Source organism: Heliangelus exortis, chromosome 1, assembly GCF_036169615.1.
Source record: "Heliangelus exortis chromosome 1, bHelExo1.hap1, whole genome shotgun sequence".
Taxonomy (NCBI): Eukaryota; Metazoa; Chordata; class Aves; order Apodiformes; family Trochilidae; genus Heliangelus; species Heliangelus exortis.
The window spans coordinates 173,084,200-173,109,345 of NC_092422.1; the positions used below are offsets into that span (position 1 = coordinate 173,084,200).

The 25,146-nt window shown below is 39.9% G+C and overlaps 1 protein-coding gene across 6 annotated transcripts in view; it reads left to right on the forward strand.

The window, feature by feature from the left end:
* The window catches only part of MET (MET proto-oncogene, receptor tyrosine kinase), a 97,079-nt gene extending 72,528 nt beyond the window's left edge, over positions 1-24,551 (forward strand). For all 6 annotated transcript variants that reach the window (XM_071733695.1, XM_071733697.1, XM_071733694.1 and 3 more), the window contains 11 exons: positions 1,729-1,947; positions 8,110-8,256; positions 10,146-10,302; positions 11,105-11,245; positions 13,595-13,825; positions 15,946-16,026; positions 16,642-16,823; positions 18,406-18,515; positions 20,939-21,104; positions 22,013-22,149; positions 22,287-24,551. In XM_071733695.1, coding sequence (XP_071589796.1) covers positions 1,729-1,947; positions 8,110-8,256; positions 10,146-10,302; positions 11,105-11,245; positions 13,595-13,825; positions 15,946-16,026; positions 16,642-16,823; positions 18,406-18,515; positions 20,939-21,104; positions 22,013-22,149; positions 22,287-22,497 — 1,782 coding nt within the window. In that variant the 3' untranslated portion in view covers positions 22,498-24,551. The remainder of the gene's footprint in view (positions 1-1,728; positions 1,948-8,109; positions 8,257-10,145; positions 10,303-11,104; positions 11,246-13,594; positions 13,826-15,945; positions 16,027-16,641; positions 16,824-18,405; positions 18,516-20,938; positions 21,105-22,012; positions 22,150-22,286) is intronic.
* The last annotated feature ends 595 nt before the right edge of the window (positions 24,552-25,146 follow it).

Here is a 25,146-nt window from a genome sequence, read left to right on the forward strand (position 1 = left end):
CAGCTTCTTCAAGCAGCATTTTATAATGAGAACAAATTTAATTGAAAAAAAAAAAAAAAAAAAAGGCATTTTTTTGTCCTTCTCCAAATGTGTAAAGGTATTCAGGAGCACTATTAGTTTTCCAGGGAAATTTCTTGTAGAACAAACGTAAGAATTGTGATGACTAGGAGCTAAGCCCCACTCTTACATGTCAGCCACTCTATTAAAAAAATTTAAAAGTGTAATCTCAGGGCATGGTGTACAGGGAACTACTTTTAATAGGTTTATACAGTTACAAGAGAAATACTTCTGTGGAGCTGAAGCCGCTCTGTGTGTGCCAGAAGTCCTTCAAGCGTATCCACAGTAGGCAGCATGAAAGGGAGGTCCAGCAAAGGGAGCACAAGATACCATCACAAACAAGCTGCTCTGCACCCACCATGCCTCCTGGAGGTGTGCTTTGACATTGTAATCGAATTAGTCATGTAGAAACCTTCACAGTCAAGGAAGAGAAGTTGACCCTTCTAGAGCACCCTTAATCTAATTAAATCTGTTAAGATACATCAGATGCATCCTGCTCCAGGTGAGCTTAATTTCCTCTGATGACTGTAAAGGCAGTTTAGACAACTATCTCCAACACAGGTGTCTGGATGCAGCCTGGATGAATCCCATCTGTAACAATTCATATTATCCCTGCAAACTTCCTAAACACAGCTTCAGATGAGGCTGCCTGCAAATTCCCACTGTCCTTGCTTGCAACATAGAAATCCTTTTAGGAAGGACCTGGGTTCATCTTTTCTGTTTTATGAGGCCTGTGTCAAAGCCATATGGGATAGAAGGAAGCACCCTGGCCTGACATTTCACACTGGATCACACACCCCCACAGCACAAAGTATTCACTGGCAGATCTTCTGTAGTGTAGGATGCACCAGCAGCTTTCCTCCAGCAAGAACCTCTAGAGCAGAACCCCATGAGGAATAATGGCAGAGTGAAGGCCAAGTGTGGCTTCACAATTGTTGTCAGGTGGCTCCTGCAGTGAGGGGCAAACATCTCATCATGTCTAGGGCCTTATTCATACATTTTTAGAGAGAAGATAAACTTTGCAGAGCTTTTGTGGCCCAGAAACCCACTGTGGCTTTGGCTTTAAAGCACTTTCTCACAGCATCTATAGTGCCTTTCTGCAAACACAGTGGCTTAGCTACACTGTGGGTAAGCAATGTTTTACTTTTGTTTTCCATGGTTTCAGTCAGATTCATTGGTCCTCTTTTTACCTTCTCCTCTGGTCCCTTGCTATTGCTTTGGTAATGTAAAAAATTATGAGAAATCCATGTGGCAGTCACTCTGGCATAGGCTGGATAAACTTAATTGTGGCTACTTTGTGTCCCTGTACAGCTCAGTACATCAGGATAGCCTCCTGATGGTCCTTGGCTTTGGAAATAATTTTCCATTAATTATCTGCAAAATATTTACTTTAAATGTGCTGTGAACAATCAGGCCAGGAAGCTTGTTTACTTGAACATTTCCTCAACAAGAGTGCAAACACCATTGACATGAAGTTTTTATATTTTTTTTCTCTCAGCTCTAAATAAACACAGTGTAGAACTGACTAAGATTTTGCTTTGGTTAAAGAAGAAGGAGACCCCTGGTGTTTATTTTTTCACTATATGTGTATTGTTAAGGAACAGTTACGTTCATCAGTGACTTCCTATGCACGTACTTACTGCAATTACCTCTTTTTTTCTTTTTTTATAGGCATGTAGCCACCGCTCTAGCTCAGAGATTATCTGCTGTACAACTCCTTCACTGAAAGCCTTCAATCTCCAACCACCCTTTGTTACCAAAGTGTTCTTTCTTTTTGATGGCGTCAGCTCTTTGTACTTCGATTTTGATTATGTAAATAATCCTGTATTTAAGCATTTTGAAAAGCCAGTGTTCATCTCAAGAGGCAACCACAATGTTCTGGAAATTAAGGTAAGAAATGTTGAAGTAAGTTTTTCAATTATTTGCAAGCACACATTAGCAGTGCAGCATGGAACAGACACTTTGATGAAATAAAGGAAGCCCAGGGAAGCAAGAGCAGAGAGAAATGTGTGTTCGCTACTACATTCACCTGAGCCCCCCAGTTGTCATAATTTAAAAGATGCAGAGCTGAAAACAAAGATATACCAGGGTGATTGTTGGCATCAGGTTGGGTGGGAGAGGGAATTTCCCCATCCTTGTGTGAGGACCACGCTGCATCAACTTCTAGTTGTGAAGACCTCCCTCACCAGATTAGTGTTAGCATTGCTGGCAGCCCAGACCCCGAAGTCTGTGGTCTGTGCACAAGCCCTGGCTCTCAGTGTTGTGTGGTTTTGTGTCCTTCCTCATGTGAGATGTGGAGTTGCCTTTAGAAAGTGACCCAGTGGCTTTGGCTCTCTAGAGCTGAGGAAATCTCTTGCCTGTGCACAAAGTCACTCATGAGGACCAGGCACTGCTGTAGCCTAAATATCTACAGATCCATGAAAAATGCAAAGTTGATGCTGAGTGCCTGTTAAAAGAGCACTGAGAATGGCCTACATCGCACTGAGAAACATCTCATAGGAATCTGGGGCCCTCACAGGCTGTTTGCTCTGTGAGAGCATGCTGCAGAGAAAGTTTAATACATTTTGAAAGAGTCTGATTTCTTGAAATCTAGTGCTTTTCTGACTTAGAGTATTGAAATTGAAACCGTATAAGTACAGGTATTTCTGTTTTACAATGAACATTTATGAAAATATATGTACATTTGATTTATACAGAACATTTGTAATTTATATAGAATATAATCTATTAAAAGTGCTCCACAGTAGAGAATCAGCCTTAATGCTGGGGTCATCTCTTTGTGTAGCTACACCACGGCTCTGTAAACCAAAACTCTTTTCCCCTCTGACACTCATGAAGTCTTGAAGCCCTGAGATCTTTGCCTCCAAGATGGTGCAGTGGAGCAGCTTCTGATTTCTGGAGAGCTCTTGGAGAGCTCCTGATTTCTGCAGGAAACCAGAAGGTTACTTCAGAACCTCTTTCAGCCATGATGGGTTCTAGTTAAGCTCTTTGAATGTTGATCTGTCCCCACAAAATATTTTGGGCAAAATCTAAAGAATAATTAATCTGATTTTTATTGTTTTATTTTGCTTTTCTACTTGGAACTGTTCACCGTACAATCACCCCTTGCTCAATGCAGAGCATTTCTCCTGCTCAGCTTTGGAGAAATGCTAGGAAGAATTCTGGTGTGCGGGTCAATGGAGAGGTGGGAATATATAGCTGCTGCATGGCTCAGTGCCTCTGTGCACTGACAGCAGTGTTTTCCAGGTCATGCATATCAAACGATTGGAAAGAAGACTAATTTGAGAAGAATCATAGAATAACTTAGATTGGAAGGAACCTCTGGAGGTCTTCATAGTCTAACTCCTTTGCTCAAAAGAGGGCTATGTTAAAAATTAGGTCAGTTTGCCTATTGCCTTGTCTAGATGAGTTTTGAAAGTCTCCAAGAATGGAAATTTTCCAGCTTTAAAAAAACCAATTCCACTAGCCCTTAACTGTCCATTTTGTATGTCAGCTCCCTTCCTAACTCAGTGTCCCTCTGCTGTACTTGATCCTGTTTCAGTATCTCTCTTGTTCTGTGGAGTTCAAAATTCAACACAGTTCTCCAGGTGTGGTCTCACAAGTGCTGAGCAGAGGAAAATATTCACCTTCATTCTACTGGTTTTGCTGCTGCTAAAGTATGTGGTGAGCCTCCTTCACTACAATAGCACATCGAAGCCTCATTTAACCTGTGGACCATGAGGACCACAAGTCCTCTTCTGTAGAGTGTCTTTCTACCTTGCTGTTTGTAGTCTGTTCTGGTGCGTGGGGTTATTCCAGCCCAGGTACGGGACTTGACATTCATCTTTGTTGAATTTATGAGCTGGCTCACTCCTCCAGGTTGCCACAATCATGCTGAGCAGAGGTCCAGCCCTCCGGTATCTCAGTCATTTTCCAAAATTTGATATAATCTGAAAGTTCAAGGACAGTCCATCCTCTCTGTGTCCACGTTGTTGATAAAGATTTTAAGCAGTATTGCCCCCAGATTCAGCTATTGAGGAATGTCATGTGGTAGAAGTCTAACCTTTGAGCTGATGGCCAGCTAGTTTTTCGCCCACCTTATGGTACATCTATCCAGTCTGTATCATCCCAGGTTGTTTTTAATGCTAGGAGAGACAATCCTTGCTCAATCAAGATAAACGTCCAATGCTTGCCCTTCATCTACAGAACCACTCATCTCATCATAGTCAATCAGGCTGCTCAGGCAAAATCCACTCTTAGGGACTTAAGCTTGTTGTGTTCTCTGTCACTCCTCTCACTCCTCTGTCTGCAAAAGCTTCCATGAGGACTTGGTCCTCAATCTTCCCAGGGGCTGAGGTTAAAAATTAGGTGGGTTTTAACCCTTCTTTTTACTCTTGAATCTTTTGTTGTCCCTTAGGAGAATGCATAGTACATGGGAAGAAGCCATTCAGATGAGGAAAGCTGTCTGAGGACTGTCCTACAACTGACCAAAGTCAGTTTTGTAGCACTGATGTCACCTGTAGTCATGGCACCCAAGGCAGATATCTACCTAAGGCTAATGCCCTGATTATTTCCTGGCAACCAACTGGAGAATGGCATTAGTGAAAGCTGGTCACCTAGAACAAAGCATGAACAAGCCCCAGTTTGACATCTCACTCTAAATAGAATTAGTTATAGTGGAATGCTTCCACCAAAACACTGAGGTGACTTTCAGAAATTATAGGTGGGAGCCAAAAGATTCAAAAGCCATATTGGCAACACTTTTCCCTCACCCCCTACCCACCTTCAAAAATACACACACACAAGTTTACATGCCTCATGGTCATATTTTGTGCCATAATTAAGCAAGCTCAGCACGAAATGAAATGGCAGCTTGCTTCAGTGAACAGTTTGTTCTACCAAACCAAAGTTCTTTTGTCTTTTTCTTAATTAGTTTCAGAGGGGTGGAGGGAGTTTTTATCACAAATTTTCCTGTCAAACTAATCTAGTGTGACATTCTTTGGCTCTCATCAAATGACAGTGGGTACCAATTGGAAGGTTGTTTTTTGTTTCCCCTGATGACCATAAGATATTTTTGTAACAAAATGTTGCACACAAGAAAACATTAAGTCTCCTATCTAAAACACAGTTAGGGCACTGTATGTGGAATGAATGCCAGTCCTTCTTGCCTTCAGTGCCTACAATTTTTGTCTTTCACTACTGAGCCTCTCAAGGTCCCACCCACATCATCACTGCCAATCTCTGCCAGTTGCGTGGCTCTTTGCAGTCTCTCTGTGCCCACCACGCCCCAGTTAGAGGGGTCACTGCAGAGTGGCTTGAGGCACCTCTCTGCTTCAATGCCATGAAGACACCACAAGTGCTCCTGTATCCTCACTGACACAGGATTCTCTCAAGCCAGGAGAAATTCTGGGCTTTTGCTGTTGGGGGCAACCAAAGACCTGAGTCTGCTGAAGAGAACAAAGTCTACTTGCTGCTTCCTGCAGGAGCCACTGACCCAGACCTGCAAGCTGGGCAGCTGACATCACAGTGTGTCCTAGCTGTAAAAAAACCAAAAAAACAAAAAACAACCAAAATAAGTAAGGAAAGAAACAGCTTCTTACCTCAGTCTGCCCAGAAACCTAGCCAGAACAGAGGTTGTGTTCATGCACCAAGCTGGTGCACAGGCTCTGTGCCTACTTCCAGAGAAGGCCTAGGAATGGGCCAGCAGGTGACTAAAGTGTGTTTAGAAATACAAATTTTACACTAGAGAAATAAGTAGCACAGTTGTCATTTCATGTTACATATTACATCTGAGATCTTGGTCACCTTCTAGCACATCTATCCTAAAACTAAGGGTAGGACAAGACTTACTGGGTTGCCTACTCTTTTCCTAAGCCAGTAGAAGAGATTCTTTATGAAACAATATTATGAAACAGTCTTGGTAGACTCTTGTCTATTTATAGGCCACTCTATTTTCAGTCTTCTTCCACATCATATAGAATGATGTTTCTCACAATGTCTGGTCCAAGAGAGTGCTATGTGGAAACCTGGTGTTTCTAAGTAAGCTGAAGTGGAAGCTTTGCAGCTGCAATAACTCATTCTTCCCAAGTCAACCCACTCTGCTTTGCCACCTCAAAAGTTCTCACACCAATCTCAAAAGTTCTGTGCCTTGACTTGAGGTCCTTCTACTGCTCCTAGACTTTCACCCAATCTCTCTAAAGTTGTGAGGTAGCTGATCTATCAGATTGGTTTGGAACAGCTACTCAGTCTGGTGACAAGCTTCTCCAGCTTTTGTGCAAGGGCATTGCTCATCAAGAAGGGGATAATAGGCATTTTAAATAAAAAACATTGTTTCCCAGTTCTCACAGATGTCAGTTTCCTCCTTTTCTTAAAATCATAGGCAAATTTTGTGATCCTTAAAAGGGCAAAACTACTGCTGAAAGTGTTCTGAAACTGTTTTCAGATAATATTTTGAACATAAAGTCAGGTATATAATTTATATTATATTCAATATAATTTAAGGACAGGTTGAATGAGGCCTTGTGCATTATGGTGGGAGGTGGGAGGTATCCCTGCCCATGCAGGGGGGGTTGGATATTGATAATCTAAAAGGTCCCTTCCAACCCTACCATCCAATGATTCTATTATCATTGAAACTATAATATATTCATGGCAATGTAATGGTATTAAGTACAAAATACTATCTTCATTATAAATAGGGCCATTTTAGGAAAGATCAGCATGATTATTTTTTTTTTCTTTGGGTAAGCATCAGTTTTGGTGCAGAAAAATTCCAAGATTTGATGTAGAAGAAAAAAGAGGCTGTTCCCCACACTCTCCAGAATAGTGCATCTATCCTGAAGATGGAATACTCAAATTCATCATTCAAAAGAAAGATTAGAACATGAATGGCTCACAATCTGCAGCAAATCTCCATACTAATAAGCAGTAAACTGTCAATCACATGCTCCCTGGCCCACTGAATGTTTATTTAATTAGCACCAAACAGCATGGCTCCAAATAGACAGAAGATAGAGTGCAAAATAGATTTCTTTGGCCAGCAATTAAAAAGCATTCACCTGGGGGGTCGCCTTGCCTGTCAAAAACTTAACATGTTAAACTGGCTCTGCTGTATTTCTGTTTAAATTTTCCCCGGCCTCAGTCCAATTCTGCAGCAGACCTGGAACATATTCCATAGTAGGATTTTTTGCCCCTCAGAGTGGGTTTCTTGTTTCCTTTCCAGTACACGAGGCCTCATAGCAGTGTCAGCCCTGACACCTTCCTCCCTTCAGAGCTCCCAGCTCCAGCCTGTACTGGTGCTACTCCCCATCCTCCCTTCTCCCCTTTTGCTCCCCCTTTTAAAGATGTTCATTCATCTTACCCTGGGCTGTAAATGGGGTGTGGCAGCTTCCTAAATGCTGATGCACTCCAGACCACAACAGATCCTGAACTTGGCCTTTGGATACTACTATCACAATACCAGAAGGAATAATATTTCATTCAAGTCTGGGATGTGAAAACAGGTTTTCTAAGTAGGGAGTATACTTTCCATGCTGTCATCTTTACCAGGGTTTGTTCCATTTTGGCCTGTGGAACACGACTTTAACAGTTTTTTTGTGGTTTATGATTATAAGTAATTAGTTCTTTTTGAAAGCTTCACTCCTTCTACCATAACCACTCAAAAAACAATATGTTTGAGATGGCTTTAGTTTGTGGATAACATAATGCCAATTTTGTATAAGCAACAGGATCACATAATGCTTCCTTTCTGGTGCAAATTATGCAAAAATTTACATTGGACCAACAGGATTTATTTCCTGGACATTTACATTTTTAGAAGTCCATATATACTGTATGAATATTAGTGAGAGCAAATTTTAGCCATAACCTTTCTCCCTCTCGGGTCTGTGTGTCCAACTCCCATTTACATGCAAAAAATGACTGATGCATATTGACAGGGCAGTGTAAATTTGCATTAGTCTTTCATTTCACAATTGTTTTTCCATTAAAAACATTTTCCAAGGTAATAAAAGGATTTCTGCTTCGCTTTTATGAGGTGGTTATGTAATATGAAATTGATTTTTTTTTTCCAAGGGAAATTATATTGATTCAGAAGCTGTTAAAGGAGAGGTGCTAAAAGTTGGAAATAAAAGCTGCGAAAATCTCCTCCTGCAGTCGGAATCAATTCTGTGTACGGTTCCCAGTGATCTCCTGAAATCCAACAGTGAGCTAAATATAGAGGTGAGGCAGCTACCCCACAATGAGATATTAATGCCATTTTTCTTATCATTCCCAATGCCACTATTGAACCTATAGACTTTATTATCATCATTATTGTTACTACCTGTTTGCACATAGACTGTCGGGAGCCTTAGGCACAAAGTGTGACCTAAACTAAGCACAGAAATAAAATTATAGTTATTAATCCAAACACAAGAGGAAACATTTAGGAAAGAACAGGAAGCTATAGGTTTGCTTTGGTGCTCACAAACCCTTTTTTCAGCAAAAAATTCTACTGCTGTCAAGAGGATCAGATCCTTTCTGTTTTGTTTTGGGATTTATGCTTTTTATCATTTCATTTTCAATTCTTTTTGTAAGATGAAGACACTTAGGACAAATGTTTGAGTTCCACTGTTGTTCTAGAAGTTATTCAGCATGCTACTGCAATTTTAAATTGTAGACACTTGACCCACTGGTTCATATAATTAAGACACAAATCTTTCAGTATGTTTATATAATTTTTAATATTAAAAAAAAAAAAAAAAAAAGGTAATCACAGCAGAATGACATTACCTTTAAGTTATGAAATTTGCTGATCATGAAATTCCCTGATTCCCTGAAAATAGAGACTTTGCCAGTCATGTAAGTGTGATTAGGATCAAAGTCTGCATAAGCTCTTTGGAGCAGGGACCATCTATTTTTTCTATGTCTTTATGTCATTCATCTCAGTAGGGTCCTGGGCAGTTAATGGTATTCTTATGTGGTACTGCAGTCTAAGTAAACAGTAATAATTAATTTGCTTTATTTAATATAGTAAAAATTATTTTAATAATTATTTATTTTCAAAACTACAAAATAAATTTAACTATAACTATAAAATTGGGTGCAGCTTTCCTTTTGATGTATCTGTTTCCTGGACCTGTAAATGCCTAGTTTCATGTAATATTTGGGCATGTTGCATTCTGTACCTGTACATATGCTACTGGGACTGTCACTACAGTCAGTTCTACAAGGTGATAAGCTCCTTAAGCTCTAAGAAAGAGATATGCGTGACATGGATTTCATACGTAGAAAGGAACACTACATAAAGGGGTTAAATAAGGTTTCTGCTTGTTTACTGGCAAGGAGCCTCAGAAATTGCAGTCTGCCCAGCGAAGAAGAAAATTTGCTCTTTTGACGGGCAAATCCATCATTACAGTACCCAGAGGAATGAATTCCACACGAGGAGGAGAAAAGATGGCCAAATGCATTCCAACTGACTGAGCTAGTGCCGTGTGACCTAAAACAGTTTTTTCCTGTTAGCTGCTTGGTGTTTGTTTGGTTGTTGATTTTGGGGGTTGGTTTTTTGGTTTGTTTTGTTTCTTTAAACAGTTGACAAGCTGGAAGCTGGCAAGGGGCAGGCTCACGTGACCTTGGGAACTGAAATGCAGGCACGTTGTCAGCAGAGAGTTTGATACTGCAGCGTACTTGTGCCAGAAGGACACATATTAAAGACATTTGGGATATTTTTTTTTTTACATACATCTCAGCCCATATATCTGTAGGCCCATACATTTCTGTGCACCATTTAAGTAAAAGGATGAATTTAGCCTTTTGAGTTAACATCTGGTAGCAGTGGGACCTTGTTACCCAGAGTGCTTGCGTGAGTGCGTGCCGTGTGTGTGGTGCAGCACATACATAGCTGTGTCACTACCAGAGCTCTTGAAGGCATGTAATGAATCATTAAAATGTAGATGTACTTTCCCATATGACAATATACAATTTCTCCACTCCCAGTGTCTTATCATAGTTCATCTCAAAATCAAGAATGAATACATATGGGACATATCAGCTCATACTTTAGTACTAATAATCTACTTCTTACTTGTCTTTTGAAATCATCTCACTGTTTTTTTCTTCGTTTTTTCCAGTGGAAGCAAGAAGTTTTGTCAACAGTTATTGGAAAAGTGCTGATCCGGCAAGATCAGAATTTCACAGGACTAATTGCTGGAGTTGTTTCAACATCACTTTTAGGTTTTATCTTTTTAGTGGTTTTCCTCTGGAGAAAGAAGAAGAAACAGATTAAAGGTCCGTCGCAGTCAGTTCCATGAAATAATTCTGTTATATCATAGATTTTTAAAGCTTACATCAGTTTGTGCTTTGCTTAACTGCCATGCAATGTCCTGTTCTAACCTGTCAGCAGAAGTTTCACAATAAAGCCCAATGTTCAGCTGCATTTCAGTCCCTGGCTCTTGCCTGAGCTGGCTGAAGGGCCACAGTATACCTAAGGAGATTTCTGAGAAACTCTGAGCTACAAGCAAAACTTAGCAACTTCTCTTCCCCAATCAGCCATGGAAGAGGGGGCGAGTAAATGACATTCATGTAACGTACTTCAGCTTCATCCCATTGCCTTGTAGTCTCCCAAGCTGCACCAAAATTTTGCAAAACACAGAGTGCTGTAGTGTCCTGGTCTCCTGTTCACCCAAATGAGAAACTTGGTCAGAGCCCAAGAGCCTCCTCTCTGACCCCCATGTGTCTGGGTGTCCTTCCAGCGAGAACTTCTGCACCACACAAGGAGGGGAGGAGGAGGAAAGCTAGTATATAACCAGGACTAGTTGTGATGCAGTATCACAGTCAGATGATGAAGCTGGCCCCAGGGGATTTGAAACTCATGGATCTTCCAGTGTGGCCAAGAGAGGGGCTTTAACACAAGTTAGAGCAGACCTTGTGCTACACAAATAGCTGAGGTTCAGGTCCTGCAGATGTCTGCCTCAGCAACAACCCGACCTTCTTCCCAGCAGAGCAGACCATGTAAACTTAACTAAATAGTTAATGCTGGCACACAGTAAACATGAGGGTTCTTTAATATTTCTTTCTCTACCCCCTTCAGATCTGGGAAGTGACCTAGTACGCTATGATGGCAGAGTGCACACTCCTCACCTGGACAGGCTGGTGAGTGCAAGGAGTGTAAGCCCAACAACAGAAATGGTTTCAAGTGAATCTGTAGACTACAGATCAACTTTTCTAGAAGGTATGCCTCTCTTATGAATCAGTACAGATGGTAACTTACACATCTTGATTTTCATATGTCTTCAGATGACAGCTATTTTGATCAATATCTTAGTTTCTCATCTGGTTTGTCTGTTTCTCTGCTGTTTGGAACGTCCATGTGTTCACAGGCTTGCTATTTGAACTGAGCTTCCCAGGTGCTTCCCAAGGCTAAGGTACAAAAGATTCTTTTACTCAGGTTAGAGGAACATATAAAATACTATTAGTAAAATCCCTCTGTAAGTATGTTCCATGGTTTATTAGGAGCTAGTGGATATAACACTTCTGTGTTATCTTGAGGTCCATCACACCATGAGGAAATCCACTCTGAAAAAAGTTATTTTTAAGTATAGCATCAAGTGGCTGTAGGGTGTCTCAGTGACTTCATACAGTCATTATAAAGCAGTTCTGTCAGCTCAGCACAGGACATGGAGTTTTGTAAATTCATATTCTTTTGTCTGTTCAGGCTTCTCCTCTAAAATAGCACATTGTATGATGCAGAAATTTTGATATTAAAATTAAGCTAAAGGGATATGAAAACTGACAAATTGAGTGGAGGTTCATGTGTGCTGAGATGCCAACCTCAGAAAATACACTGTTCATTTTCAGGGATGTGGACATGAGGGAAGAATAACCTTATGCTGAATACATATTGGTGCTTTATAGCACCATTTTAGAGCAGGTGTCCTCCAGAAGAGCACTCTGCTGCACTTATCATACCACTTTAGGCTGAATATGTCCTTTTAGACATGTGGAGCCTACATTGTGTCATTACCATTAAAGAGTCTCTAACTGTTAGAAGTTACAGTATTAATATATTGGAGATGTCAGATATTTATTAGCCTTAGTACAGTCATATTCTTGTACTATTTCATGTGCTGTCATAGAAATCACTCCGAATCCTTAATTCACCTTTGTAATTCTCAATTGTGGAACTGTTCCCAACTTCCTTAATGATTCTTTAGTTGCTGCCACCAGCTCTCACAGGAAGTTTCTTGATTGAAAGATTCCCAAAGGAAAAGGGAACCCTGTGCCACTGGCTACAAGGGAAAGTGATACATGAGACAAAGCTGTGCAAGGATCATGGGGCCCCTGTGCACTGGCAAAGCAGAGCAGAGAGCACACCCAAGAAAGAAGTGCATTCACTTAATGTTCCTTTAGGAATGTTCATGTCAATTACTGTCACAGAATAAAATGTCAGGAACATTAGAAAATATGCAGATTTACATGCAGCACCTGTAAAAATTATTTCACACCCATGCCTGGAGTATTTTGTTGTGATTATTGAACAGGTATGTGCTCTTTGTCATATAAGTGTGACTTTGTTAATAGAAGAGTTTGCATTTTTTTATTCTAGGTAGAGCAGCACCAAGTTTTTCTTGGTACCTAGGCTGATAACATCCCTACATGAAAATTTCCTAAGTTTTATATCTAAATATGTGAAGGCTGTCTACGCAACACTTTTTACTCTTTGTGATAAAATACCTGGTGATTTCTGTTGTTAAATTTATTCCCTTTGTTTCTTTCTGACCCTCAGCTAAATTCTGCTCATTTACTCTGCTAGAATCATTCCAGACTGAAAGTGGTGTAAATTAAACTCAGTTCCTTGATTCTATTATGCAAAATTCTTAAAAAAATCTTTTAGAGAAAAGCAATATGAAATACCTGAACAATATGCTGTTGACAAAAACAAAAATTCTCATATAAATAGTCCTTGCTTTCCTGAAACATTTTAATTTATGCTATTTTAAACCAGTTGGCTCATGTTATTTTCATGAATAGCACCAACTGTATTATCTTCAGCAGTTACAGGATATGAATCACCTCTAGGCATTTCCCTGGTTGAATATTTACCATTGGATAAACATAGCTAGTCACCAACAGTTTGGAAACCTTCATGAAATGTAGAGGTCCCCACCAAATTAGAACATGACAATAATAAAAGGTTTCATGTCTTTAATTTTTCACTACTTCCTCCTCCTGGATCACTATAATTTTTGAATTTTACTTGTTACTCCCAGTTACTAGAAATGTCATAACCTACACTTGGCAAGAAGTAACAAGGCCTCATTCCACCCAGTCAGAAAAGTAGACGTTTTGCCATTTGCTTTCATGAAAGTAGAGCTGAGACAAGCATAAGATTCTTGTGACAAGGTTTTCCTTGGCAGATTAGCGATGCATATTTTGATTTTCCCTCTGTGACCAAAACTTGTGCAAAGCCAAACCACTTCCAAACTGATAAACTCAAACCTTTGCTCATCAATTAAATAATGCTCTTTGTTTTCCAAGGAGAAATCTGAAAGAATTATAACAATTTCTGTTCCTCTTCCAGATCAGTTTCCAAGCATGTCTCAGAATGGATCGTGCAGACCTGCCCAGTATCCTCACTCTGACCTCTCCCCAATTTTGTCCAGTGGAGACTCAGATTTAGCAAGCCCACTTCTCCAAACTAATGTCCACATTGACATCAGTGCCTTAAATCCTGACCTGGTCAAAGAAGTGCAGCATGTGGTTATTGGTGCTGACAGCCTGATTGTACACTTCAGTGAAGTAATAGGAAGAGGTGAGTGCCATGACTGTTCCCTCACAAACTTCTGTTCTTTATGCCCACACATCTATTATAAACCATTCTGAATAAGGTGTCTACACGGAGATTTTCCAAGCTTTTTTACCTCTTACAGATCTGCTCTGATCCATAGGGATCCAGAGTAAGAGTGGGGCTGTGTACAGGCCAATGGCACATGCCTGTATGGCCAGGGGTGCCAAGGCAGGGACACCAATAATCTTAAACCTGGAGCTTGAGAGAGGGCAGGATTGCTGCACTCCTGCAGTCACTAGTGCATTCTGTAAAAGTCCCCATGGGCCAGGTGAAATGCACACACCCCTTTTTCCTCCACAAGTTTCCTCCAGCTCTGATGAATTCACTGTTTCCTCCTGCTGCAGGCTCTCTATTCCCCCTCATTCCTCTCTCATCCTGGCTGCAGGAATGCACAGTTCCTGACTCACTTCCCTTTTGTTTTCATTCTGCATATAGTAAGGACCCTATTTTTCCAACTATTCCATCAACCATATTCCTCTACATCTCCATATCTACCTTCTTTCATACCTAAGCCAGTATTCCTGTTAGCAGCATTTATTAAAATCTGTACTATTGAATGCCTATTAAAAAAAAGTAGAAACAGACCATGCATGAGAAATTTCTTGTTGAGTATCACAGTACTGATAGAAATTTGGCTATGAGTGTTACTTCTGTCTCTTCTTCAGGAAAATAGCCTAACAAATAAAGAACCAATTGGTGTGTTTCCCTTTCATGTATTACACCTCATCATCCCCAAAGCAAGGGTGGGCCTTTTCCTTTTCTTTCTTATTTCTGAAAAGGCCAAGTAATTTCCCATTTTTTAAATGTTGAAAAATATCAGAAATGACAAAAATATAATTAACCTTTTTAAATTTTCTTCTCCATAACTAAAAATGAGCCAAATCCAAAAATATTGCAGACACACCCTATCCAAACTTTAGGATTTGTGCCCAGGCTCCAATTTGTGGTCTCATGGGATTTTAGTTGCTTTTATAAAACAAACTTTATATTAACTTTATCTGAAGCCAAAAGCAAAGCCAGCTGGCCTCTGACCAGCATTTATGACTGGAACCTAGTAAACTTAATCAATTAGTCTTGTACTCTGCAGAACTCACAGTTGACAAGAAAGCTATCTTGCATTCTAACTGAAAATATTAACATTTTTTAAGTGGCCAGTAAACAGTATATCTGTGAAGTAAAGCCACTATTACATGTGGATAATTTGATTTGGATAAACGAGTGTACATGCCTGGACCTCAACTTCTCTGTGTGTCCCAACCATGTCAAGTTGACTTGACATAGTAGGTTTCCCTGCTTTGCATACTACCCCACTTGCTTGACAGGAAAGCACAAGATCGGGAAGGATTTCTGTGTCCCTGGAAGTTTATTTCATTGCTTAGACCATTAGCAAGGAGGCAATTTTTTCTCATCATCTAAAATCACTAGAGTGATATTTTGCACCAGGAGCTAGGCCATAACTGAGACCATAGGCTGCTGCAGTCAGTCTGTGATTGATAGAGTGATTCCCAACCTGTTTGTGGCCAGCACACCACTTTTAACACTCAGCTTTTTCCATGAACTAGCAAGACCCGAGAGATTTTAAGGCCGCAGTGACCCTCATTGTGCAGCTTTCCACAAAAGGTGCATCAAGCCAGGGGACCACTTCGCGTGGGCTTGCAGACCACTGGGAGCCACAGAGCCAGTGGTTATGTCAGCTCCTTCTAGCTGCTTCTTTATCTCTTCCAGTGCTCTCCTTTGACATATATCCAACAGGAGAGTATGGTTGGAATAGGAAAACATGGGGTTTGTCTGCATAGTAATCACAAGAATATGAAGCAGTTGTGGCACCAGCCTTGCCATTATTTATACACAACATCTAGGTCAAGAAATATCAGTTATACTGCAAATAGAGTTTTCATTTTATGTAATGATGGTTTTATGTAATGATAGTTTTATGTGTTAGGTATGAAGTATACATTACAAGTGTTGGGAATTGGACAGAAATGGATTGTGATCACTTTCTTAAAGCATAATTGCTACCCAGTCAAAAATAACAGAAAGCTAATTTTACTTATTAAAGCTAATCTTTCTCATTTTTTTCACAGGACATTTTGGGTGTGTGTACCATGGAACATTGCTGGATAATGATGGCAGGAAAATTCATTGTGCTGTAAAGTCACTGAATAGTGAGTTACATGTTTAATAGTGAGAAATTACCACAATTCCAAAGATAGCCAGGGTTCACTAATTAATTACAGTGAAGTATACTTTCACAAATAAAGATTCTGAGTTGTAGCTGGATCAGGTTTATCTCTGGAACAATTGCAATTATTTTGGATTACCATAAGGCATTGGTATATGTTTGTGAGTCAAATGAAATGCCTGTGTATTACCTCTTCAAAGAAAAGGGCAGAGGAAAATGAGGAAAAGGCAGTGTAATTTTTTATTCTACTGAGTACTGAAGATTTGAGTTTAGATGTTAAATTTCTAAAGAGCAGGCAAAGCTGCTGGAAAAACAGGAAGAGACTATCACAACATTTATTAAAGGCCTTGCTCAAGTGTTATTCAGTTCTAAATAATTCATAAGAAAAGGAGAAATGGAATTTAAATGTCCAATAAACTCTATTCGGTCATTGTCAGAAAACCTGTGCTCATAACCTAGTTGTAATGTGGGAGGTGGGGAGCATGTTTGTAGCTTCTCATTGTCACTTTGCTGTGTAATGACAGACTGTACAGAAAAGAACTGTACTTCATTTTGTTGGGGGTTTTTATTTACTTCATTTTATTCCTGGATTTCTCAGGGATTACAGACCTGGAAGAAGTAGCTCAGTTTCTGAAAGAAGGAATAATCATGAAAGATTTCACTCATCCCAATGTTCTGTCACTCCTGGGAATCTGTTTGCCCAATGAAGGATCCCCCTTAGTCATCCTCCCATACATGAAACACGGAGATCTTCGAAACTTCATTAGGAATGAGACACATGTAAGTATATGGTGAGGTCTACGAAACCGTAATGCAAGTCTGGCCACGCCCTGCTCCAGAGCCACAGGTTATGAGCTCTGATAATTACATTATGTCTATAACTTGCTGCAGTTACTACACCTTAACCTTTAGCACTTGCTTAGGCTGGCACCAAGCCCAACCGCAGCACTGCCACTCCTTCCCTTCCCCCTCAAATTCCTCTCTAGAATGTTTCCCAGAAATTATCAGCAATAAGTATTTCTCATTTCCCATCCATAAGCCTCTTCATAAGCAAACGTGTTGATGAGATCTAAGTCAAGGGGCCCAACCATCTGCTGGTTTAAACTGGCATATATATCTCTGTTGACTTCAGCACAGCTGTGCCAGTCATCACCATCTGCTCTTACAACATCTAGGTACAGGATCTCCATGTCCAGCTAGAGAGCATCACAGTCCCGTTATTATCAATATTTTCCTTCTTATCTTAAGAGAGAAAAACAGCAAGTGTTACGCAAACTCTGAGTGCTGTCTTGTCAGAGATTTTCACAATTTTCATTGAAAGACTGCAGATGTCTCTTATGTGCCTCACTGCTTTTTCTCAAGTATGTTACCACAGGTCTTGCCTCAGGTAGTGTAAGCCCACTTTATATTCTAGTTTTTCACCCATTTCACAGTCCTAGTGCAATATAAACTGACTTACAAGCCAATGGGATTTCACCCCTGCCTTTATGGAAATCAACAATAGTGAGGAAAATTAAACAAAAAGAACAGATGCATCTTGGAAAGTTGGTGGGGGAGTTAAGCTTTCTGAGGTAGGGACCTCTTCCCTTTTCAGCTTCTTTCACTCCTGCAAGCATCAGGGACCTTGACTGTGAATAGTGCCATGGTCCTTCCTGAAATAGACTGGTATCACAGTTGAAAAGGATTGTTCCACAGAAGAAAATTATATGGAGCAACGGCAACAACACAAAAAACTTTCAGACCATACTATTACATAGTAAGTCATGATGTTGGATAAAAGAATTACAGGTTTATATTTATTTCTATATTTAACATTTCCAGTAAGGTCTCACCTTGTAGACCAGCAGAAGGGGTTATCAGTCTTTGTGGAAAATCTTCCTCTAGTAAATGCTAAAATCTCATTTGCCTTTTCCATGGCATCATATTGCTGATAGCTTGTACTTATTTTGCCTTAAATAGGACTCTGTCCTTTCTTCACTGTTTCCAGCTGGTGAGCTCCAAGTTCATATTTAGCACCTTCTGTGGACTTATATGCTATTACTCTGAAGTTCACAAATGTGAATTTCATGTATTAGCTGTGATGTTGAGGTTTTAGCATTCTGTTCCACTTCCCAACCCAGGTCATGTTGTTTATGCTGCTAACTTTTCTGGAGTTTCACAGCTGGTTTGATTTCTTAGAGTGTATTTCCTCACTGGAGGCAAGAAATTCACCTAAACTTAAACCAGTTTCATTACAAGCATCAACCTGTCTTGATAATTCTGGTGGCAAGATAGGTGTGTCAAAAACTGGGAGTCACAGCAAAAAACAGTCTGCTCCTTGGGTTTCTGCATTCATTGTATCATAAATGTTTGTGTTTTACAGAACCCAACAGTAAAAGATTTAATTGGATTTGGCCTTCAGGTCGCAAAAGGGATGAAATACCTTGCAAGCAAAAAGTTTGTTCATAGAGACTTGGCAGCAAGAAACTGTATGTAAGTACAAACATGTAATTCCAACCACGCTATCACACTCTTGCATAAGATGGGGAGATGAGGTAAATGAAAGTTTCCAGGATTCTCCTTTTTAAGTCAAAATAAGGTGCTGTTTTCATTGTCCCATTATTATTATACTGATGTTTGTCTTGCATACTGATGAACCTCTCAGCTTGCTAAGGGCTCGCCTCTTACACATAAGCTTATTTTTGAGTGTGGGAAATAAGAAAAGCTGAGGTGAAAGTGTAGTCTCTCGAAATCATTGGTTAGAGCATTTAAAAGGCATCTCCTAAGGGAAGTTAAATTGCTGTTGTCTCAACTTGCTGTGCTTCCACCCAGTCTCTTCAGAAGTAGCACGTCTCTGCTGCCCCACCTAGCAGGAGGGAGAGGAACATAGGGGAACATTGTGAGAAAAACAGGAACACAAAAAAACACCAGTGAGACTTAATGACAGTAATTTTTCATTACATGAGTATGAGCTTACTTTGGCTCAATTGCACACACATATTAACATTAAAAATCAGAACATGTAAAGTATCTTACTAGTGTCTGGGCAGCCAGGCAGTACAGGTCACACAAAGACTGATAGTTGCTGGTACTAATATGCTGACTCATCACTTATGTTGTGAATTAACGAGGTACATGATTAAACTCTTAATAGAGTTCATTTTTAGCACATCATAATCTGGCTGAAAAAAGGTTATTCACTTGTGATACCAGATTTCTTACTCATTTTCAAAGGATTCACACTTGTGCAGCTGAACACCCTCTGACAAAGAATGTTTTCTCACAGCTGCTGTTGTCTTAAGAGAGGAAAAAAGCCCAAGCAACATAATTTTCAGGTTTCCTAAGAGAAAAATTGGGTCCTGGTTCATCTAATCAAAGTCCATATAGTGGCAACAGGGCATTCCCTCTGGCCTATTGTATCTCCCTTGGGTGAGGGGAAACAGCTATCAGGATGTCTTACATTGCCAACTGAACGGCTCCTGCTTCTATGCTGCTCAGCCCTTCAGAGCCTGGAGAGCTGCTGCCACGTGAGAGGAAGATGTAAGGTTGAAGACTCTCAGTGACCATGTGCAATCCAGCACTCTAGCACAGCCCCTGCCACAATGGCAATGTCCATCAAAAAGGAAGCCAGAATGTAAATACAAACCGTGTGGACTCTTGGCTCTATTCCACTATACTGAAAGAGGTTCAGAAGCTGCTATGGCATCAACTGTCCCCTATTGACCCATCGAAGTTCCCTTCATTGGTATTGATTTAGTTATTACATCAGTAAATACAGCAGACATTTGGTGCCATTCAGAGGAACTTCAATAGACCAGAGGGTTGTCCAGGCAGAAACCTCAAAATTCAAGACAAGGAAATGCCACATGTAGAGGCTGAAACAGATTTGTTTGCCTTTGAGAAAGCTCAGGTGGACTTTCCACGTGTATAAATACCTGATACAGTGGAATAAAGAAGATAAAGCCAGATTCTTCTCAGTGGTGCCCAGGGACAGGCCAAGAGGCATTGGGCACAGATTCAAATAGAGAAAATTGCAGTTAAACATAGAAAGAAACACCTTTATTGTAAGGATGACTGACCAGTGGCACAGGTTGCTCAGAGAGGTTGTGGAGTCTCCATCCTTGCAGATACTCAAAACCCAGCTGGTAATGGACCTGGGCAACTAGCAGTAGCTTCTGTGAGCAGAGGAAGTGGTGGTGAACTGGATTATCTTCAGAGTTCCTTTCCAACCTTACCCATTCTGTGACTGTGATTCTTTAAAGAAGCCCAAAAGCAGTTTGCTGTGGCTAGGTCTGCACATATAATGAAGGACAGGCTTAAGCATGCCAACACCCATGCTGTGTTTTCTGATAGTGGTATTGCTTATCGGGGCAAACATCAGGCTCAGGAGGAACAAAACTAGGGAGCTCTTCTGATATGGCTGAGGAACAGAACTTTCCTTTTACCACTGTTCTTTCACAGTACAGACAGCCAAGACATCCTTAGTTACACTACTGCATTATTATACATGGGGGAGTCACTGAGATAATGATGGTTCTGTCCTTACCAAAACTGAGAGTGACTAGGAAAGGTGATGCCTTGACTTGGAAATAAAAATGAGGGGTTTCTAAGGATATAGAAGAAATGATGTAGCACTCAATCAGGATGTCAGGGTTGTTAGAAAAAAAACTTTTTATACTGAGCAATTGTTTTAGAAAAATAACTCGAATTATATTATCAATTATAATTAATTATATTATCACTACGTTGAATGGGTGTCAAATATACTTTGCTGCACTTTTTGTTTCACTGCTAATTAATTAATAGATCCAGGATAAGATACCACCTTTCAAAATTGTGAGTCACTCATTATAATCCACCATCACTGTGAATCTTGCCTGCTCAGTTGCAGATAATTCTCTTTGTCATTTCTCTAGGTTGGATGAAAAATTCACTGTCAAGGTTGCTGATTTTGGTCTTGCTAGAGATGTCTATGATAAAGAATACTACAGTGTGCACAATAAAACAGGAGCTAAACTGCCAGTGAAATGGATGGCTTTAGAAAGTTTACAAACTCAGAAGTTCACAACAAAGTCAGATGTGGTAATGTATATAACATTATTTTTATCATTTATTAATTTCTCTTATATTGCCCAAGGCATCTCCAGTATTCAATTAGTGGACTAACTCCAACCCAAAATTTATATTGGTATCTAACTTCATATTGGTATCACAGAAGAGTAAGAGACTGTTTATTCATTTAGAAAGAGTATTTCTTCTAATCACAAAGAAACAAGTTTGTTGGCTTGAATATCTTCTACTGCTCAGGTAAGAGTTATAAATTTAATCCCACTCCAAGGGAAACTAAGGACATTTCAAGGAGCCAAGTTAGAGCTGAATCCTGATATAAGAGGGACTCTGGAAAGCTTGATAAAACAGGTTAACTTTGAGACTTGTAAAATTTAATAGTTGTCAAAAAGACCTTATTAGCTTTATAAATGGCTGAGTGCCTCCAGCAATCTGAAGTATTACCTGTCCATTTATGAAGAAAAAATTATGAGATGAAGTCATTAGTTGGCTGGATCACTTTTTATTTTAGCTCTCCTTTCAATGCAGATTCAAATTAGCCTGTGATGCATAGAATTTTCACCATGCATATTCTCTTCAGTATGTATTTACACAGGGTTAGTCAGATCGTCAGCTCATGTAAATTGGCAGAGCTCCATTAACCTCAAAAGAGGTCTGCCAACTTATACCAGCTAAGTAGCAGGCCTATAGGCTTTTATTTTCTTTCATTTACTTAGCTAAGTTTCTCTGGCTCTAATTTAAGTGGCTCCTCAAGTCCTTACAGTATTTATTAGCTCACTTAAAAGAAAGTTGAATGCAGTAAAATACCTTTTCAAAGAGAAAATCCATGTATTTGAATGTTTAAATCTGCCAAGCCACCTTCTAAACTGGAATGTAAAGCCCTCCTACCATACCACTTATTATTTATTTCTTTGCTTCCTTAGTGGTCCTTTGGTGTGTTGCTATGGGAACTTATGACAAGAGGGGCACCACCTTATCCTGATGTAAATTCTTTTGATATAACTGTTTACTTATTACAAGGAAGAAGGCTGCTACAACCTGAATACTGCCCTGACCCACTGTAAGTAAATATTTCCAAAGTCTGCTGCAAATGCTGCTGATTCTGGTATTATAGTGAGACTGTGGAAGGAAAGGGGGTTTGTTTTTTTCCTTTTTATACGATTTCATAATGTAACACTTCTTTTATTTGAATGGCAGGTATGAAGTAATGCTGAAGTGCTGGCATCCAAAGCCTGAGCTGCGCCCAGCATTTTCTGAACTTGTTTCAAAAATATCAACAATCTTCTCCACTTTTGTTGGAGAACACTATGTTCATGTCAATGCTACTTACGTCAACGTGAAGTCTGTTGCTCCCTATCCTTCTCTTTTATCATCACAAGACAACACAGACATGGATGTTGACACATGACGGGTATGTCTGAAAGAGAGGGAAATCCATTCTTAATTGTATGAACAAAAAGCAGAACATTTGGTCCACTTGTTTTTACTGCCCGGTCTTTGTGAGAACACTGTTGCACATGTTTATGTTGTTGCCCAAGTTGCACTAGTACAAGGACATGATACCATGTTGTTGAGGCTATGGGATCGTATAAACCATCACAGTAATTTCCAAGTATTTGGACAACTGCATCAATTAGCCAAGTGGAAATGTTATCTACTTCCATCCAGAGCTAGTACCCACTAGCTCTCATTATGTGTGCTCAGACCCAAGAATAAAGATTCATCATTAATTCTATCAAGGAGAAAGTAGAATACCAATCAGTACGGCTGGAAGGACTATTACTGTTGCATGTACTTTAGGATAATGAGCAGTGCAGAAATGGTTTTCACACAAAAAGCTAAGACAAACAATGAGAGTTACAAGAGTTTAAAATCTTTTCCTCCCACACAGTCCAAACCTTGGATTTTTGCACTACATTAACAAGGTTTCTTACAACATGGACAGCCAGGAGAGCCAGCCTCTTGGTAAATGTCTTAAGAGAAACTTACATCAAAAAATGGTGTGCAGTAAAATAAATATGTCAGCCTTGCCAGTTCTCTGGTGTAGTTAGACGGTACATAAAGTGAAGGTTAAATCATTTAGCTTAAAGCATTCCTAGTGTCAACTTCATTCCAGCATTCAACCACTTGTTTGCGTAACAGTCTATATTGACCGTTCTCTTGCTGAAAAATGCAAAGCCTCAGTTTCTTTCAATAAAGAATTAACCACTTTCTGAGAATAAAAACCTGAAGGCATCCATACGAAGTGCCAGGCTAATCCCTGGGATGTTGTAATAGGAGCGACATTATTCTAGAGAGGAAGAGGAGACAGGCAGGTTGGCAACCTTCTGGAGCTGCTGTCTGGTGAGTCACACAGCAAGCAGCTGAAGTTCTGCCACCCTTGGGTGGAGCTGCCACCAAAGGTAAGGAGCAGAGGTGTTGGAACCAGCCCTGACCTAAAGAGACCCTTCTTGGATAGCACAACCCAGTGAATTATACCTACTTTTATTTCAAAATTAGGGCCAGAGAAACAATTTTGAAAAGAGAGCGTACGTAAAACTTACAGTTAATTAGGGAAGAGTGCTTTAGGGCAAGCATCACATGTAATTTCCGTTCCTGTGGAATACTGTGCATACTACTGTATAGCTTGTTTAGTGTAGGATAGAACTGGGTTTGTTGGTGTAAACACATAAATTAATCTATTTTTATATGAAAAAAAAAAGTTTATTTTTAATGACATTTACAAAGTTTGGTTAGGCCACAAAACACTGCACTGTGAACATTTCAGAAAATGTGTGTCAACATACATGGTTCATAAATTGTAGCAACCTTAAGAAAAATACTGTGTAAATATTAAAAAGGAAAAGACCCAACCATAACCACACTCCACCCTAAGCTTAGTATCTCCATTGCTGCCAGCCAACCATTTTAAGAACTTCAAAGAGAGTTAGTGCAGATAAAGAACTGATATAAGGGAGATATATTGTTCTTGGGAGACTGTTGTAACTGAAAGATTTATAATGAGGGCAGAGTGTGTAGGCAAACTACGAGCAGATAATATTGTACAGTGTTTCATCACCACTTTCATTTCAGAAATGAACTTTCATGTCTGCTGAGAGCAATCCTAATTGTAGATTGCTCAAGGACAAAAGGCTTTGCTGCAGGCAAAAAAAAAAAAAAACCAAAAAACAAAAATCATCTCTATGGTTGTTAAAACAGCTAAGGAAGTTTATGACACATAGATTTGGAGAAGATACTCCAAACTTGTACATACATGCTTGAGGAACGCTGCAATGTGAAACAGAGGACATTTCTACTATTTATGAACTTTTGCTTAATAAAGTTAATGTTGTGTCTGGGACACCTGTAAGAATACGTGATTCTGGTAAAGATTTGGTGTTAGTTCATATATCTGCAAAGAGCTGAATGGTACTTACGTTTATAGTTGTTGTTATGACCTAATAAACATGTTATTAAAATGAATTATTGTAATACTTTACACCCCAAGTGCTGTAATTACTGTTAACATTTGGCTGTTAAGCTGATAAAAAGCCTGAACTCTTTTTCTGACTAACATGGGAAGACTGACCTGTGGCACTGCGCAAGGAAACAACTCAGAATCATAAAAATGTAGAGAGTGCACCAATAAATCCAGCATACAGTTCATCTGCCTCCTACCCATTAATAGATGCCCCAGAGAAAAGTGCAGGGTATTTTATCGTGAACAATCACAGCGTAACCTGTTTGATTAGAAAGGCTCTTCCCTAACCCCAGGCTGCCCCCATGCAAAGCCTTAAAATTCTTAAAGCACTTAGTGTTGGGGATGATACATGAAGGTCAGAATTTAGGCATCATCAAGAGTAGTGCTTGGCACAACAAGGATGCCAGTGCTTACATACAGCATCCAGGCTTCCTAATCAGTCACAATCCAGAAGAAACGCCGAGCACCTGGAAACCCCACATCCCTCTTGGCTGTCCCTTGTGTGTCTCATCTCTGCAAGGTACTTTGTATGTCTACCACTTGAAGAGAGGAGGCATTGCAGTCCCCAGGGGTCTGTTTTTTTCGGGGGGGAACAGG